The 19,396-nt window shown below is 35.9% G+C and overlaps 1 protein-coding gene across 1 annotated transcript in view; it reads left to right on the plus strand.

Moving 5' to 3' along the window:
• SCFD1 (sec1 family domain containing 1) overlaps positions 1 to 19,396 on the plus strand; it is a 152,211-nt gene that overhangs the window by 62,844 nt on the left and 69,971 nt on the right. The window contains exon 11 of the mRNA XM_044665052.1: positions 5,185 to 5,324. Within this exon, the coding sequence (XP_044520987.1) occupies positions 5,185 to 5,324 (140 nt within the window). The remainder of the gene's footprint in view (positions 1 to 5,184; positions 5,325 to 19,396) is intronic.

A 19,396-nucleotide genomic window follows, 5' to 3' on the forward strand; every position in this document is an offset into this window, starting at 1 on the left:
TATTTGTGTCATAAAAGGAATTTGGTAGGACTCCTTCTTTGCTTATCATATCAAATAATTTGTATAGTATTGGGATTAGTTGCTCTTTGAATGTCTGATAGAATTCACTTGTGAATCCATCAGGCCCTGGCGATTTTTTCTTAGGGTCCGGATGCTTGTTTGTTCTCCTCCTCTGTTTGCTCGGTTGTTTGGATTTTCTCTGTGTAAAAGTTGTCGAGTGTTAAAGACTTCTTTTTCTTGTTGTTAAACTTTCTCTTCTGAACTTCCTGAGACTGGGTAGCCATCATTAGCCCAGCAGCTTCTCAGGTTTATTCTCCTGCTCAGGGTCTGTCCGCGGTCTTTTGGCTCCTGAGGTCTGAGTTCTGGTTTTTTCCAAGGTCAAGCCCCCTGGTGGACCCCTTTGCTTGATCCTCTGCCAGAGGTTTCTTTACAAGTCTCAGGGCACTGCTTCCACAGTCGTATACCCGTCTACGCTGGTTCCCCACTCAGGGTTTCAGAGCCTTAGCTTGTGGCTGTGTCTGCCTCCACCCACGCCTCCGCCCGCACCTGCGCTCTGAGCCCTCGCTCGGTGCCCTGCGTCCGCTCTGGGCACCCTGCTCCCGCGCTCAGATTTTGTGTGCGTTCGTTAGCTTTTTAGGGTCCTAAATCTTGCTGCTCTCAGGAACAGGCCCCGGAGCTGCCAATGACTCGATGGGTGCCCCAAACTTGCTCTATTTCCCTTTAGCTGGCTTCGGCGCTATAGGTGTTGTGTGTGGAGGGGGTGGGGGTGGGGTGGTTGCTCAGCCCGCGATTTAGTGAGAGCTGTTTCACCCCTTTATAGCGTGGAAATGCCTCGATTCCACGTACCTTCCACGCATTGCCCTGTTGTGGGGTTCCTCCGTTCGTCTGGACTTGTTTCTATGTCCCCTTGAGGAGTTCTGTGTGTTTTGGTCAGGAGAGGTTAAGAGCTGCTTCTTACTCTGCCGCCATCTTAACCCGGAACCTCTGGAAGAACTTTTATGAGCTGGAGTGTGTCCAGAAAGAAGGACAACCAAGATTGAGTTTATGCCATATGAGGCTGTATTGGTTGAAGGGCCTGAAAATGGTTCAACATGGAGAATAAAAGGCTCAGGTAGTGACATTATTGCTCTCTTGCGGAATTTGAAAACTGTGAAAGGTTTTGGAATTGCTTGAATATTATAATTTTCTTGTAACATTTGAAAAATATAAAGGAGTTGGGCATGTTTGTGGGGACCCAGATTACTGAATTCAAGGGTAACGAGTGGAACTTGTAGAGAAGCTAATTTTGGTTTGTAGTAAGGGCAAAAATTTCCTAATAATTAGAACTATTCAAAAAAAAATTAAGTTAGGGTGTTTTTCTGCTTTAGTTATCTTTACCACTGTGTATTTTTTGAAATTCTGTGAAATGCATATATGACACCCTCTGGTGAAAAAGAATAATACACTCTTTGAGGGCAGGGACTGTTTTGGTTTTGTATTTGTTTCCTTATCTTGTAATATAGTGCCTTGGACATAATAGGCACTTTGAATTCATTGATTTGAATAACATTATTTATATATATATGTATATATGTATGTATGTCTCTATATATGTGTATATACATGTATATGTATACATATATATTCCACTCTGGGGGCAGCTGGGTGGTTCATTGGATTGAGAGCCAGGCCCTGAGACGGGAGGTCCTGGGTTCAAATCTGTCCTCAGACACTTCTCAGCTAGGTGACCCTGGCCAAGTCACTTAACCCCTATTGCGTAGCTCTTGCCACTCTTCTGCCTTAGAACCAATACCCAGTATTGATTCTAAGACAGAAGGTAAGGGTTTTTAAATATAAGAGATAGAGAGATAGAGATATATATTCCACTCTGTAGTTCTAACAATTTAGACCTACTTTCATTGTAGCTTCAAGCTATACTTTCCATTTTAGGTATATTTTCTTAGCCAACCCTTCACAGTAAGAATTTCAGTAATATGAATGGCAAATATCAGTTATAATGGCTACTCTTTTCCCTGCTAAATAGTTAAATCCCTCTTTTCACCAGATTTATTGAAATCACAAAAAACATTGCCTTAACCTTTGATTTTTAGGAATGATTATACATAGAGGCAATGAATATTCTTTATTCTACTTTTGTGAGAAAGACACATAACACAAGAAAACAAATCCAGGAGCCAAGATGGCTGAATAGAGGCAGGAATGCCCAAATCTCTCTGAAAATCCCCTATAACCAACCCTCATAAAGAATACTAGAGTGGCAGAACCAATGATAGTGTGCGGCAATTTTTCTGTAGAAGACAACTTCGAAGGTTGAAAGTCTTCTTTTACTAGGGTGAGAGGGGAGTGCAGTCCCCAACAAAACTGTACCAAAATAGCACAATCCCAACAGCAAGGCCCCAATACCCTGCCTAAGCCAGCAGCAGAGCACTCCCACACATACCCCATGAAGTACCAAACCCCAGCGCAACCTCTCAGTGTGCCTGGTACAAGCCTACAGTGGGGCTCTTGGTGAGGTCCTGAACACCAGCACAAACCTAAAAAGAGCCCCTGATCCCTATTACAGGGCAGACCACAGTGTACTTAGGTGGTGCAAGCCTGAGGTGAGGCCCTGAATTGCCTGACCTTGTAAACCAATAACAGGACTTGAATGAGCAAGGGGAGACTGCTTCTAGAGCTCTTGGCCTGAAGACCATTATATCACGTTGGAAGAATTAAAACTTAATGACACCCAGAACTAGATCTGAGGGTATCAGCAAGAAAATACTGAAGTTTTAAGAGTGTGTTCCATCTACCCTGGAAGCAGAGGACACCTTCAAGGTAAATATCAAAGTCAAGAAAAATGCTGGGACAATGAGCAAACATTAAAAACAAACAAACAAACAAAAAAACAAAAAAACCCTAATGCAGAAAATTTTTATAGAGGCAAGGAAGAGCAAGGGGAACAATGAGATCAAAGAAGCTACATGCAAAACTTCAAAGAAAAAGAGGAATTGGTCTCAAATTCTGGAAAAGCTCAAAAAGGATTTAAAAAAATAGTGCTTTGCAAAGGAAAAATTGGAAAAAGACATGAAAGTGATTCAAAAAGACACTAACACCTTAAAAAGCAGAATTGACCAAATAGTAAAAGAGGCACAAAAATCCACTAAAAATGAGAATTCTTTAAAAAGAGCAGAATTAGCCAAATGTAAAAAGAGGTACTAAAACTAAATGAAGAAAAGAATTTTTTAAAAAGTAGAAATGGCCAAATGGGAAAAGGGCTTCAAACACTCACTGAAGAAAATAATTTTCTAAAAATAAGAATTGGGCAAGTGGAAGTTAATGACTTCATGAAACATCAAGAAAAACAACAAATTCCAAATGATGAAAAAATAGAAGAAAATATGAAATATCTCTGGAAAAGAAACTAACTGAAAGTAAATCCAGAAGAGATAATTTAAGAATTATTGGACTACCTAAAAGCCATGATTGGAGGGTGAAGGGGAGCATAGCATTCTGTTACAAGAAACTATCAAGGAAAACTGTTCTGATATTTTTGAACAAAAGGGTAAAATAGAAATTGAAAGACTCTACAAATCACTTCCTGAAAGAAATCCCCATAGTAAAACTCCCAGGTATATTATAACCAAGTCCCAGAGCTCCTGGTCAAAGAGAAAATATTGATAGCAGCCAGAAAGTAACCATTCACATATGATGGAGCTATGATCAGGATTACATATTAGAAGTCTTTATATTAAGTGATCAGAGGGCTTGGGATATGATACTTTGGAAGGCAAAGGAACTAAGTTTATAATCAAGAATTGTCTAAGCAATGAGAAAACAGTATATTTTACTTGTGGAGGTAGGGCAGTACAGAGTTGCCTTTTAATGAATTAGAGGATTTCCAAGTATTCCTGATGAAAAGGCCAGATTTGAACAGAAAATTTGATATTCAAATACAGGACTCAAGAGAAGCATAGAAAGGTAAATGGGAAAAAGAAAACATACAGGTTTCACTAAGACTACACGGTTTACATTGCTTTTGGGGAAGATGATACTTGTAACTCTTGAGAATTTTATCACTGTTAAGGCAGTTAGAAGAATATACATAGAAGATGCAGTAATAAGTTGATATGATGACATGATACACAAAAAAATCAAGGGGTGAAAAAGGATTGCACTGAGAGAAAAGGGAAGGGGGAGGTGGTAGAGTGAATGTCCCAGTGCTCCACTCACCCAACTGTATGTCACTCTGTGAGTTATGCTCCCCTCACACCTAACTCCTTTCCATCCCCATCATGGGAATCACCTTCCCCATAGACTCAACAGGTTGCTGTCTGTATTGCGCCCTCACACATCATGTGATCATCCACCACTATCCCCAGCACCTTACCCCAGACAGGGGACAGAGGAAGTGCTCCCATTGGGCTGCTGGGCAGAGGGGTGGGTGAAGTGGGGAATGTCCTCAGGCAGAGGGGGGAGGGGAACAGCTCTGCCCCGAAACTAGAAAGTAACAAACTCTGGCAGGCAACTGCAGGCATGCCTACAGAGAGGGCTTCACATGCCCTTTTTGGGACCTGCACCATAGGCTCACCATCATGGACCTAGAATCAAACTGACTTCCCTTTCAGGGGGGAGGGAGGGAAGAGAGAGACCATTTGGATGTTATAATTTTGGAAATGTATGTAAAAGATTTTTATTAAATGTAATTGGGAAAATAAAATATTAAATCAGGAAAAAAAGAAAGCAGATTGCATAGTAGTTATATAGTTAGAACTGATGTGTGACATCATCAGAGGCATACGTGCAATACAGTCTTGTGTATCAACACACCCTGGGTAAGCATTCCCACTGACCTTTCTTGACACCTTTTTATCCATTATTATGCCCTGTATCTTTGTTAACAATACAGTACAATAATTGCTCATAATAATTACCACCAAATGATCAATAAGTTGTCACATTCATTATGAATTGTTTATTAAGGCAGAGAAATAGGAAATATATTTTAAGAAAGCAAGTCAAAAACAATTTGAAAAAAGTTGAGCACTCAAAAGGTTAGAATGTCAACAGTCTAAAATACCAAAATCTTTAACCATGCTAGATAAGAATGTTACTGTATTACCTGGAAGATGATAAAATAATAAATAAAAAATTGTGGTTTGCATATTCAAATAAGTTTTTTAAATCAAGATTACTATTTTCCAGGATTTTCACTTAAATCGAGTCAATTTAGAAGAATCTTCTGGAGTAGAAAATTCTCCAGCTGGTGCTAGACCTAAGAGAAAAAACAAGAAGTCTTATGATTTAACTGCAGTTGATAAATTTTGGCAAAAGCATAAAGGCAGGTAAGTAAGACTATCAGAACCTGTTTAAAGTAGTAAAGATCCATTTAATAATCAGAAATAATGGGGATATTTGCTTTGATTCTATAAAAATTACAATGACTTGTAAGACCTTTTTCTTTATATCACCATTTTTTTCTTTGTTCCCAATTTCTAGTCCTTTGACCTCTTTTTTTTAAGATCATTATCATCATATTAAATATAGGTATATTGGTATGTTATTCATAAATCTTACAAGTTTCAGAGCTTCTTTCAAGAAAGTATTAGAAAATGACTTTCCCCAGTGTCATCTCTTCCCCATATAGAAATATAGATTTATAGCTAGATTGATACATCTACCCTCTTCATTTTATAGATAAGGAACCTGTGTTCCAGAGAAATTAATTGGCTAACTCAAGGTCATGCAGTTAATAAGTATAAGAGTTGAGATTGAAACAAAGGTTTTTCTTTTTTTAATAATTTTTATTTTTTAGAAAAGTTGTCATGGTTACATGATTCATGTTCTTACTTTCCCCTTCACCCCCTGACCTTTCCCCCCCCATAGCTGATGCGCATGTCCACTGGTTTTAACATGTATCATTGATCAAGACTTATTTCCAAATTGTCGATAGTTACATTGGTGTGGTACTTTCGAGTCTACATCTCCAATCATGTCCGACTCGACCCATATGTTCAAGCAGTTGCTTTTCTTCTGTGTTTCCTCTCCTGCAGTTCTTCCTCTGAATGTGGGTAGCGTTCTTTTCCATAAGTCCCTCAAAATTGTTATGGATCATTGCATTGCTGCTAGTACAGAAGTCCAATACATTCTATTTTACCACAGTGTATTGGTCTCTGTGTACAATGTTCTTCTGGCTCTTCTCCTTTCACTCTGCATCAATTCCTGGAGATCTTTCCAGTTCACATGGAACTCTTCCAGTTTATTATTCCTTTGAGCACAACAGTATTCCATCCCCAGCATATACCACAATTTGTTCAGCCATACCCCAATTGAAGGGCATACCCTTGTTTACCAGTTTTTTGCCACCACAAAAAGCACAGCTGTAAATATTTTCATACAAGTCTGTTTATCTATGATCTCTTTGGGGTACAAACCCAACAATGGTATGGCTGGATCAAAGGGCAGGCAATCTTTTATAGCCCTTTGAGCATAGTTCCAAATTGCCATCCAGAATGGTTGGATCAGTTCACAACTCCACCAGCAATGCATTAATGTCCCAATTTGACCTCATCCCCTCCAACATTCATTACTCTCCCCTACTATCATTTTAGCCAATCTGCTAGGTGTGAGGTGATACCTCAGAGTTGTTTTGATTTGCATTTCTCTAATTATTAGAGATTTGGAACACTTTCTCATGTGCTTATTGATCGTTTTGATTTCTTTATTTGAAAATTGCCTATTTGTGTCCCTTGACCATTTATCAATTGGGGAATGGCTTGATTTTTTTATACAATTGATTTAACTCCTTGTATATTTGAGTAATTAGACCACTTTCAGAGTTTTTTATTATAGAGATTTTTTTCCCAATTTGTTGTTTCCCTTCTGATTTTGGTTGCATTGTTTTTGTTTGTACAAAAGCTCTTTAATTTAGTATAATCAAAATCATTCACTTAATTTATTTGTTGTTTCCCTCTTTATATTCAGGTCATTCACCCATTCTGAATTTATCTTGGTGTAGATGTTGATCTAAACCTAATCTCTCCCATATTGTTTTCCAATTTTCCCAGCAGTTTTTGTCAAATAGTGGATTTTTGTCCCAAAAGTTGGGCTCTTTGGGTTTATCAAATACTCTCTTGCTTACCCCAAGTCTATTCCACTGATCCTCCCTTCTGTCTCTTAGCCAGTACCAAATCGTTTTGATGACAACTGCTTTATAGTATGGTCAATTATGTGGATGGTTTTCCTAATGTTGAACCATCCTTGCATTCCTGGTATAAATCCCACTTGATCATGGTAGATAATCCTCTTGATCACTTGCTGGAGTCTTTTTGCTAGTATTCTATTTAAGATTTTTGTATCTATGTTCATTAGGGAAATTGGTCTGTAGTTTTCTTTCTCTGTTTTTGATCTACGTGACTTTGGAATCAGTACCATATTTGTGTCATAAAAGGAATTTTGTAGGACTCCTTCTTTGCTTATTATATCAAATAATTTGTATAGTATTGGGGTTAGTTGTTCTTTGAATACTTGATAGAATTCACTTGTGACTCCATCAGGCCCTGGCGATTTTTTCTTAGGGAGTTTTTTGATGGCTTGTTCAATTTCATTTTCAGATATGGAATTGTTTATGTATTCTATTTCTTCTGTTAATCTAGGCAATTTATATTTTTGTAAATATTCAACCATATCACATAGATTGCTATAATTTATTCCCATATAATTGGGCAAAATAGTTTTTAATAATTACCTTAATTTCCTCTTCATTAGAGATGAGATCTCCTTTTTCATCTTTGATACTGTCAATTTGGTTTTCTTCTTTCCTTTTTTTTATTAGATTGACCAATACTTTGTCTATCTTATCTGTTTTTTTCAAAATACCAGCTTCTAGTCTTATTTATTAATTCAATACTTCTTTTACTTTTGATTTTACTAATTTCTCCCTTAATTTTTAGTATTTTTAATTTGGTTTTCATCTGGGGATTTTTAATTTGCTCGCTTTCTAGTTTTTTAAGTTGCATGCCCAATCCATTAATCGCTTCCCTCCCTAATTTGTTAATATATGCACTCAAGGATATAAATTTCCCGCTGAGTACTGCCTTAGCTGCATCCCACAGAGTTTGGTAGGATGTCTCATCATTGTCATTCTCTTCAATGAAATTGTTGATTGTTTCTATGATTTCTTCTTTGACTGCTTTTGGAGAATCATATTATTTAATTTCCAATTAGTTTTTGATTTGCCTGTCCATGTGCCCTTACTAATTATTTTTTTTATTTCATTATTATCTGATAAGGTTACATTTATTATTTCTGCTCTTTTGCATTTGTTTGCAATGTTTCTATGCCCTATAACATGGTCAATCTTTGTGAATGTACCATGTGCAGCTGAAAAGAAGGTGTATTCCTTTTTGTCCCTATTTATTTTTCTACACATATCTATTAAATCTAATTTTTCTAGGACTTCATTCACCTCTCTTATTTCTCATTTGTTTTTTGGTTTGATTTATTTAGATCTGAAAGAAGAATATTTAGATCTCCCATTAGTATGGTTTTACTATCTATTTCCTTCTTAAGCTCTGCCAGTTTCTCCTTTAGGAATTTGGATGCTATGCCACTTGGTGCATACATATTGAGCACTGTTATTTCCTCATTGTCTATACTGCCTTCTATCAGGATGTAATGACCTTCCCTGTCTTTTTTAATCATATCTATTTTTACTGTGGCTTTGTCAGAAATCAAGATCACCATTCCTGCCTTTTTTTTCTCATTTGAGGCCCAAAGGATTTTGCTCAAGCCCTTTACCTTAAACCTGTGTATGTCCACCCGCCTCATATGTGTTTCTTGTAGACAACATATGGTAGGATTTTGGTTTCCAATCTACTCTGCTATTTGCTTCCGTTTTGTGGGGGAGTCATTCCATTCACATTCAGTGTTATAATTATCAGTTGTGTATTCCCCAACATTTTCGTATCCTCTCCTAGTTCTACCCCTTCTTCTTAGGCTATTTCCTTTTAAACCAGTGATTTGTTTTAAACCAGGAACCCTTGGCCCCTCCCTTGATTTATTACCCTTTCTACCTACTCCCTTATTATTCCCCTCTTTTTATTTTTAAGGCCTAATGAATTCCTTCCCCCTCCTCCTCCCCTCCCTTTTTTGACCTCCCCACTTCCCTGCTCCCTTTGGTTTTTCTCTTCTGACTTTCTCAGTAGAGTAAGATAGAGTTCTATATCCCAATGGATATGGCCACTCTTCCCTCTCAGGGTTAATTCCACTGAGAGTAAAGTTTACATATTACCTCTTAATGCTCTCTTCCTCTCCTTTTTATAATAGTATTTGTTCCCTCCCTTTCCCATGCCCTCTTTGTGTATAATAGAATATTTTTCTTATTTATTCAATTTTCTCTTGGTGCCATCTACTATTCACCCCACTCTTTCCCACCCCACCCCCCATATCATCTTAGGCCATTTAGTACCCCTGTGAATACCTCTTCTAATTACTATAATAGTAAATAGACTTCACTACAGAGAATTACACGTAACATTTCTCCATATAGGAATATGAATAATTAGATCTTATTGAAGCCCTTAAAGAGACAAATTTAAAAATAAGAGTTTTCTTTCTTTCCCCTGTTTCTTATTTACCTTTTCATGTTTCTCTTGATTTTCTTGGCTCGATATCGAACTTTTCATTTAGTCCTGGTCTTTTCTGTGCAAATACTTGGGAATCTTCTATCTTCTTGAATGCCCATACTTTTACCCTGGAAGAATATAGTCAGTTTTGATAGGTAAGTGATCCTTGGTGGTAGACCCAGTTCTCTTGCCTTTCTGAATTTCGTATTCCAAGCCTTGTGGTCTTGTAGTGTGGAGGCTGTCAAATCCTATGTGATCCTGATTCGTGCTCCTTGATATGTGAATTGTCTCTTTCTGGCTTCCTGTAAATTTTTTTTTACTTGGAAGTTCTTGAATTTGGCTATTATATTCCTGGGGGTTGTCTTTTCAGGGTCTAGTGTAGAGGGCAATCTATGGATCCTTTCAATGTCTATATTGCGCTCTTGTAGAACTTTAGGGCAGTTTTTTTTTTTTTAATTTTTATTTTAAACCCTTAACTTCTGTGTATTGACTTATAGGTAGAAGAGTGGTAAGGGTAGGCAATGGGGGTCAAGTGACTTGCCCAGGGTCACACAGCTAGGAAGTGTCTGAGGCCGGATTTGAACCTAGGACCTCCCGTCTCTAGGCCTGGCTCTCAATCCACTGAGCTACCCAGCTGCCCCCACTTTAGGGCAGTTTTGCTGAATAATTTCTTTTAATATAGAGTCCAAATTTCTATTAATTTCTGCTGTTTCAGGAAGACCAATGATTCTCAAATTGTTTCTTCTAGACCTGTTTTCTTTATCTATCAATTTCTTAGTGAGATATTTCATGTTTTCTTCTATTTTATCAGTCTTTTGACTTTGCTTTATTTGTTCTTGCTGTCTTGAGAGATCATTGGCTTCTACTTGCCCAGTTCTTGTCTTTAGAGGCTGGTTTTCTGCTATAAGCTTTTGATTTTCCTTTTTGATTTGGTATATGCTGTTTTCCAGCTGTTTGATTTTGGTCTCCAATTTGCTTATCAATTCTTTTGATTTGGGGGCATTTTTCTCCAATTGGGAGTTTCTCTCTTTTAACCTGTTAATTTCCTTTTGAGTTATTTCCCACTTCTCTTGCCAAATCTCTTCCATATTTCTCATGATCTCAGAATTGAACTCTTCTAGAGCTTGTGACCAATTTTCATTATTTTGGGAAGGTTTGGATATAATTATTTGTTTGTTCTCCTCTGGTGTTTGCTCTGTTGTCTGGATTTTTTCAGTGTAAAAAATTGTCCAGTGTTAAAGATTTCTTCTTGATCTTTCTCTTTTGGGGTTCTTGTGGCTGGCTTGCCATTGTTAGCCGGGCGCCCTCTCATCTTTATCCTCACGCCCACGGTTTGTCTCTGCTCTTTAGGCTCCTTAGGTCTCAGGTCTAGTTGTTTTCAGGGTTAGGCCACCTCGTGGTCTCCTTGATTGTTCCTCTGCCTTTAACAGTCTCAGGGTGCTGCTTCCACAGTCATGCACCCCTCTGCACTGAGTCCCCACCCAGGGTCCGCGCCTGCACTCAGGATCTGTGTCCTCGACTATTTCCGTGCCTGCGCTCAAGGTCTATGTTCAAAGTCTGCGCGTTCTTTAGCCTCTTGGGGTCTTAAGTCTTGCTGCTCTCAGGAACAGGCCCTGGTGATCCCAGGTAGCTGCCAAGAACTTAAGGTGCCCCAAACTTGCTCTAACTCTTGTGCTCTGGCTTTGGCACTGTAGGTGGGTGGGTGGGGGAGAGGGAGTTGCTCAGCTCACTTTTTTAGTGAGAGCTATTTCACCCCCTTATAGCATGGAAATGCCCCGATCCCACATACCTGCAATGCTGTGCCCTGTTGTGGGGTCCCTTTGTTCATCTGGATTTGTTTTTATGTCCTTTTGAGGAGTCTTATATGTGTGGGTTAGGAAAAGTTAAGCAGCTGCTTTTTACTCTGCCACCTTCTTAACCCGGAACTCCACTATAGTCAAAACCCAGGTTTTTCCACAATAAAACTTGTTTCTTTTCTTTTATGGCAGTAGTTTATGTTTAAAAGCAGTAAGAAGAATAAATAAAGGAAGGTCTTAAAAGTAATAATATTTGGACCTGAGAGTAATTTTAGCTATCATTGATCTGGTCCTATCCACATATTTTACGAATTAAGGAGACTAAAACACAAAGTCATTAAGGCAGTAAAATAGCAAAACTGGAATTTGAACCTATGTATTGTTCAAATCCAGTCCTACTTTTATTTCACTATACTGCCTATAATCAGTAACTGTATTTTGTAGTTATTTTAAGAAACAAAAAAGGATCTTACTCTTTCAGGGGGAAAAAACATCCCTGAAAAAACATTTTTTCCCACTATAAACTTCACTCTTTACTAGTAATAACAGAATCATTTTGTTTTGGATTATGGGATCTCTTTGTAGCTCTGAAATTATGCATCATATAAGCATTTGATTTTCCTATTTTATTTTGCATCTGATTTGATTTCACATTTATGTTAGAAACAACTTAGTTTTCTACAGAGCATCTTTTCCTTTTTGTCTGCTTTGATAGAAAATTTACCACCTCTTCCTGTTGAAATGTTTCAACATCTTCATGTAATTTGGACTTATGAAATAAATATTAATTGTACTTCTTCAGTAGTTTGGTGGTCTTAGTCCTTGCTTTGTATTTTGCCCTTCCTTTGGAGCAATGCACAGTTTTCTATCAGCCCTTTGGGAAATCATTCCAGTTTGCTCTTTAGAATGATTGGATCAGTTCACAACTCCACCAAGGCACTAGTGTCTCAATTTTGCCCTCTCCCTTCCAACATTTATCACTTTCCTTTACTGTCATATTGGCTAATCTGATGTATTAGGTGGTACCTCAGTTGTTTTAATTTGCATTTTCCAATCAAGAATGATTTAGAACATTTTTTCATATGATTATTAATAGCTTTGATTTCTTTATCTGAAAACTGCCTTTTCATAGCCTTTGCTCCTCTTTCAATTGGAGAATGACTTATATTCTTATATATTTGACTTAGTTCTCTGTATTTGAGAAATGAGACCTTTATCAGAGAAATTTGCTGTAAATTTTTTTCCAGTTTGTTGTTTCTTTTCTAAATTGGTTACATTGGTTTTGTTTGTACAAACAATTTTAAATTTAATATGTGATCAAAATTATTCATTTTACATCTTGTAATTTTCTCTTTTTCTTGTTTGGTCTTAAAGATAGATCTGACAGATAAACTAATCAATGTTCCCCTAATTTACTTATAGTATCACTCTTTATATCATTTTGATCTTATCTTGTTATAGAGTGTGAGATATTGATCTATACTTAGTTTCTATGATACTGTTTTCTGGTTTTTCCAGCAATTTTTTTAAACAGTGACTTCTTATCCCAAAAGGTAGGATCTTTGGGTTTATCAAACACTAGATTGCTACAGTCATTTACCTTTGTTATATTATGTATCTAGTCTATTCCATTGATACACCCTTCTATTTCTTAGCCAGTACTGGATTGTTCTAATGATTACTGCTTTATGGTACAGTTTGAGATTTTTTTCCCCATTAATTCCTTGATATTCTTGGCCTTTTGTTATTCCAGTTAAATTTTTTTGTTGTTTTTTTCCTAGTTCTCTAAAATAATTTTTTGGTTGTTTGATTGATCTGGCACTGAATAAGTAAATTATTTTAGTAGAATTGTCATTTTTATTATATTAGTATACCCTAGCCATAAACAATTAATATTTTTATAATTGCTTAGATCTGACTTTTGTGTGCGAAAAGTGTTTTGTAATTGTGTTCATGTAATTCCTATGTTTATCTAGGAAAGTAGATTCCTAAGAAATTTATATTATTTAGTTATTTTAAACAGAATTTGTCTTTCTTTCTCTTGCTCTTGAACTTTGTTGGTAATATATGGAAATGCTGATGATTTCTGTGGGTTTACTTTGTATTCTGCAATTTTGTGAAAGTTATTAGTTATTTCAGATAGTTATTTAGTTGGTTCTCAAGGATTCTTGAAGTGTATACTATCATATCATCTGCATAGAGAGATAGTTTATTTTCTTCACTGCATACTTTAATTTCTTAAATTTCTTTTTCTTCTCTTATTTCTAAAGGTAGCATTTCTAGCACAATATTAAAAAGTAATGGTGATAATAGAAGTCTTTGCTTCACCACTGATCTTACTGGAAGGGTTTCTAACTTATCTCCACTCTAGATGATATATTTGCTGATGAGTTTAGAGAGTTATTACTTATTTTAAGGGAAGGCTTATCTTTCTAGTGTTTTTAATAGGAATGGTGTTGATTTTCTCAAAAAGACTTTTTTTGCTTTTTTTAATATAATCATGTGATTTCTGTTAGTTTTGTTATTGATATGGTCAGTAAATACCACCCAGTCATAGGTAATAATCCTTGTGATATGTTGCTGTAATCTCCTTGCTAGTATTTTATTGAAAATTTTTGCATTCATATTTATTAAGGAAATTGGTCTATAATTTTCCTTCTCTATCTTTGTTCTTCCTGGTCTTGGGTATCTGTGCCATATTTGTGTCAGAAAAAATAATTTGGTAAGACTCCTTTGCCTGTTTCCCCAAATAATTGATTAAGAATTGGGATTAATTGTTATTTAAATGTTGATAAAATTCACTTGTGATTCCATCTGGCCCTTGGAGTTTTTCTAAGGAAGTTCTTTGATGACTTGTTCAATTTCTTTATTCTATTTCCTCTTGTTAATCTGGGCAATTTATATTTTTGTAAATATTCATCCACTTCCCCAAGATAGTCATATTTATTGGCATATAATTGGGTAAAATATCTCCTAATGATTGCTTTAATTTGCTGGTGAATTTATGATACTTTTAATTTTATTTTCTTCTTTCTTTTTTTTAATCAAATTAACCAATGCACCATCTGTTTTTTAAAAAATAAAACCTACTTAGTCTCATTTATTAGTTAATGGTTCTCTTAATTTTTATTAATCTCTCCTCTAATTTGTAGGTTTTACAAATTAGTCTTTAATTGGGGATTTTTAATTTGTGCTTTTTCTAGTGTTTTTTCAGTTGCATGCCCAATTCATTGCTCTGCTTCTCTTCTATTTTATTTATGTAAGCCATTTAAAGATAGAAATTTTCCCCTAAATACTGCTTGGACTGTATTGATATGTTGTATCCTCATTGTCATTCTCTTTAATGAAATTATCAGTTGTCTTTAACTTGTTTTTTGACCCATCCCTTTTTTGGAATTAAATTATTAAGTTTCTAATTAATTTTTAATTAGTCTTTCCATGGTCTCTTATTGATCATAATTTTTATTTCATTATGATCTGAAAAGGATGTATTAATTTTTTCTGCATTAGGTTGTGAAGTTTTTATGCCATAATACATGTTTTTGATTAGGTGCCATATACTACTGAAAAAAAGAAGATATAATCCTTTCTATCTCCATTTACTTTTCTGCAGAGGTCTTCTATTAAATCTAACTTTTCTAAAATTTCATTCATTTCCTTTATTTCTCTTTTTTGGTTAGATTTATCAGTTGTTGGTAGGGAAAGGTTGAGGTCCCCCATTAGTATAGTTTTACTATTTCTTCCTGAAGCTTATGAAATTTCTCCTTTAAAAATTTGGAGGCTATACCATTTATTCATATATATTTAGTAATGATATTTCTTGATTATCAAGATGTAATTTCTTTCCTATTTTTTAAAATTAAATCTATTTTTACTTTAGCTTTGTCTGAGATCATGATTACTACACCTAAATTTTTTACTTTAGCTTAAAGCACAATAGATTCTGCTTTAGTCCCTTAGTTTTATGCTTTTTATCTCCCTGCCTCAAATGTGTATCTTACTAATAAAATATCATAGGATTCTGGTTTTTAATCCACTTTTATCTGCTTCCATTTTATGGGTAAGTTTATCCCGTTCACTTTCACAGTTATAATTACCAACTGTGTATTCCCCTCTCAGTCTTATATTCCCCTTTTGATCCTGCTCTTTCTTCTTTCATTCTGTCCCTCTTCACAAATGTTTTGCTTTTAATCACCATCCCTCCACTTCCTACTCCCTTCTTTTAATCCCCTCCATGTCTTATTCCTCTCATTTTTCTAATAGAGTAAAATACAATTCTATACCCAAATGAGTGTGGTTATTATTACCTCTTTGAGTCAACCAGTGAGAGTAAGGTTTAAACATTGCCTGTCACTACCCTCATCCTTCATTGTAATAGTTTTTTGGATACCTCTTTAGGTGAGATAATTTACTCCATTCTTCCCATATTTTCCCTTTTCTTTCAGTACAATCCTCTTTTTTACTCCTTTATTATTATTATTTTTTTGGCATATCATGTCCTAATTAACTTAATCCTGCAACCTCTGCCTATGTGTATTTCATTCATGTCCTTTACTTTTTTGTTTTTTGGTTAGATTTTTTAACTCCTGATTAAGATAAAAATCTTGAGTTATAAATATCATCTTTCCATGTAGGAATACAAATGGTTTAACCTTATTTTTATTCCATAAATTTTCTCTTTTTTACTTTTTTTGTTTTTTTTTTTTTTTGCTTCTCTCAAGTCTTGTATTTGAACATCAAAATTTTTGTTTAGGTCTGGTCTTTTCATCAGGAATGTTTGAAAATCTATTTTATTAAATGACCATTTTTTTCTCTTCGAAGAATATACTCAATTTTGCTGGGTAGGTTGGTTCTAAACCTAGCTCCTTTGCCTTCCAGACTATCATATTCAAAGTATTCTGATCCTTTGATAAAGAAGCTGCTAAGACCCATTTAATCCCAACGATGGCTCTATGATATTTGAAATTTTTCTCTCTGGCTATTTGCAATATTTTCTCTTTCGTCTGAGAGATCTTGAATTTTGCTATAATATTCCTGGGAGTTGTCATTTGGAGATTTATTTCAGGAGGTGCAGATTTATAATCCCTATGACTTCTGTGTGTGTGTGTCTGTGTGTGGGTAGTAATAATGAATTACTGGGACAAAATGTAAATCATCTTGATTGACAAGATCATCAGTTGAAGGCCTCAGAATGCACCCAGGTGGCATGAGCCAAGGCCAAAAGGCAGTTGGAACCAACCCTATTTCGATTTCTATTTTACCCTGTTCAAGAATACCAGCCCAGTTTTCTTTGTTAATTTCTCGTAATATGATGTCTAAGTTTTTAAAAATTATTTCAGTTAGTCTAATAATTCTTAAATTGTCTCTCTTGGATCTATTTTCTAAAGTAGATATTTTGCCAATGAGATATTTCTTATTTTAATCTATTTCTTCCTTCTTTTGATTTTGTTTTATTATTTCTTGATATCTCATGAAGTCATTAGCTTCTTATTTGTCCAGTTCTGCTTTTGAAGGAATTATTTTCTTCAGTGATCTTTTGGACCTCCTTTACCATTTGACTAATTCTACTTTTTTTAAAAATGGAATCAAACCTTTATTAAGTATAACTCTTCATATTGGAAAGAAAACTCCTATAATTCTCTTTACAGCAAATATATATATACACACACACACGTATATAACATCAGTGCTTTGGCCATCTTCAGTGAAAGGCCTTTTATCATAAAGTATATGGTTTTAAACTTTACTCAAATTGAATTTATAATCCCTATGACTTCCGTGTGTGTGTGTGTGTGTGTGTGTGTGTGTGTGTGTGTGTGTGTGTGTGTGTGTGTGTGTGTGTGTAGTTATAATGAATTACTGGGACAAAATGGAAATCATCTTGATTGACAAGATCATCACTTGAAGGCCTCGGAATGCACCCAGGTGGCATGAGCCAAGGCCAAAAGGCAGTTGGAACCAACCCTATAAATACCCATCATGCACAGCACAGCTCAACTCATTCTGGAGCATTCTTGGATAGAGGGAGGTTCAAGAGGGTGGGTAGGCATCTGTACATGCAATCTACCTTTTTTGCCTGAGAGACCTAGAGAACTAGCATATCTGCTGTCAATAGAGCTGAGGGAGAACAATATTACAACCATCTAGGAAGAACATCAATAGCCTTCCCTATCCTTTGGTTTGGCAATGGCCAGGTCAAGCCAGGGTTAGTGAGAGGGCGAAGAAGCTCTAGCCTATCATTGATCTAGTAGCATCTACAATTTCTGATCATCCACTTTATATTAGCTTAGATTTAGCATCCCTAAAATATCTTACCTCATTCCTTGTTCCTGACCCCTTGTTAAGTGAGAAATAAACCCTGTTAATAAGTTCAACCAAAGACTGGAGCACCTTTCCTAATTAGTGACCATCCAAAGCTATTAGGAAGAGGAACCTTAATTCACGCAGTCAGAATTTAAGTGTTATCCATCTAACATTAATACCAGCCCATACCAACAACAAACCCAACCCCAAGTCAAGAGGCTAGAGGAGTTGTCAACACACTCCCAACTCCTTCTTGGTTACTTGACTTAGGCAACTGTTAAGGGAGACAGCTTGGCAGGCTCAGTCCAACAGAGCCTGTCAGACTGAGAGGAGCACAGCCCTTTTCTGTTGTCCAGTATTAAAAAGCTACTTCTTTGTGCTTTCCTCTGTCAATCCTATTTTTTTAACAATATACATACATTGCAATAAAATGCAAAATGCATGCTCGGAGAACATTTGTTCATATCCACAAGATGTCAGCTAAAGGTGTAATAACCACCTGTAATAAGTATTGACCCTTATATTTATTGGTTATTTGTTTTTATCAATGGTTGTTAGTGATATGAAAAGGCTCTTTAGTTGATGTAATTCTGGGTTTGGCAGTTGGAAAAAGAAGGCTATTCTAAGCAGTTGAAGAAAAAATCCTGCGCGGACTAGTTATATAAAACCCTGTTAATTATAACTTTTAAATGGTAAGAAAGGAAAAGGAAAAGGAATAACAGGAAGATAATTTTATAGTAAAATATTCCCTAACACTAATAGAATCTAATCTATATTTCCCCAAAAATCTGCCTCACGAAAGACTGCTTCTTGATTACCAAAGGTAATCCTCCTTAATCTACACTAATTTCCCCAATTATCTATCTTTCTATCCTAAATCTAAATTATAAATTTTATCAAACAGTAATAGATTAAAACTGGATTTCTTCCTTCAGTTCAGATAACATGGAACTTTGGTGTTATCCCCAGATTTGCATATATTTGTTGTAACACTGTGTCTGTAAAATATAATCCACATTCTGAATCTATCTTAGGTAGTATCCACCTTTACAACAAAATTAGCTGTGTTCTTATTAGTTGGAAATGCTTCCGGCCATCTTGTCAGTTGATCCACTATCAGGAGACAGTACCTATAATTTCCAGCTTTTGGCATGGTGATAAAGTGTCTGCAAATGCTCAAAAGGAATAAAAGCTGAAGGCCTCCCACCAAATGCTTTTTGTTTGAATACATTTTGGTTAAACTGCTGACATACTTGACAAGATGAGCAAATCCTAGAAGCTATCATTGTTATGCCCACGGCTACCCAGGATTTCTTTACTGAGTCCACAATGCCCTTTGTTCCAAAATGGCCCTTTCTGTGTATACTTTGACAGATTTGGCCTTAAATGGCTCTTGGCAGTATTGGTTTTCCATATGACACTACCCAAACTCCATCCTTTTTTTCTGCCTTAAAATTTTGCTTCCACTTTTGAATTTCTTTGTCATTATAAGCTTTTCCCAAATTTGTTTCGTCTATCAGGGAGAGATTTAAACACAATTCAGGTCTTTCTGTGGCTACAGATTTTGCTGATGCATCTGCTTTATTATTTCCTCTTGCAACAAAGTCCTCATTTCATATATGAACTCTGCAGTACACTGTAGCCAGCTGTTTGAGTAACTGTAGAGCCTCTAAAAGTTCACTGATCTCTGCA

Source organism: Gracilinanus agilis, chromosome 2, assembly GCF_016433145.1.
Source record: "Gracilinanus agilis isolate LMUSP501 chromosome 2, AgileGrace, whole genome shotgun sequence".
NCBI classification, from domain to species: domain Eukaryota; kingdom Metazoa; phylum Chordata; class Mammalia; order Didelphimorphia; family Didelphidae; genus Gracilinanus; species Gracilinanus agilis.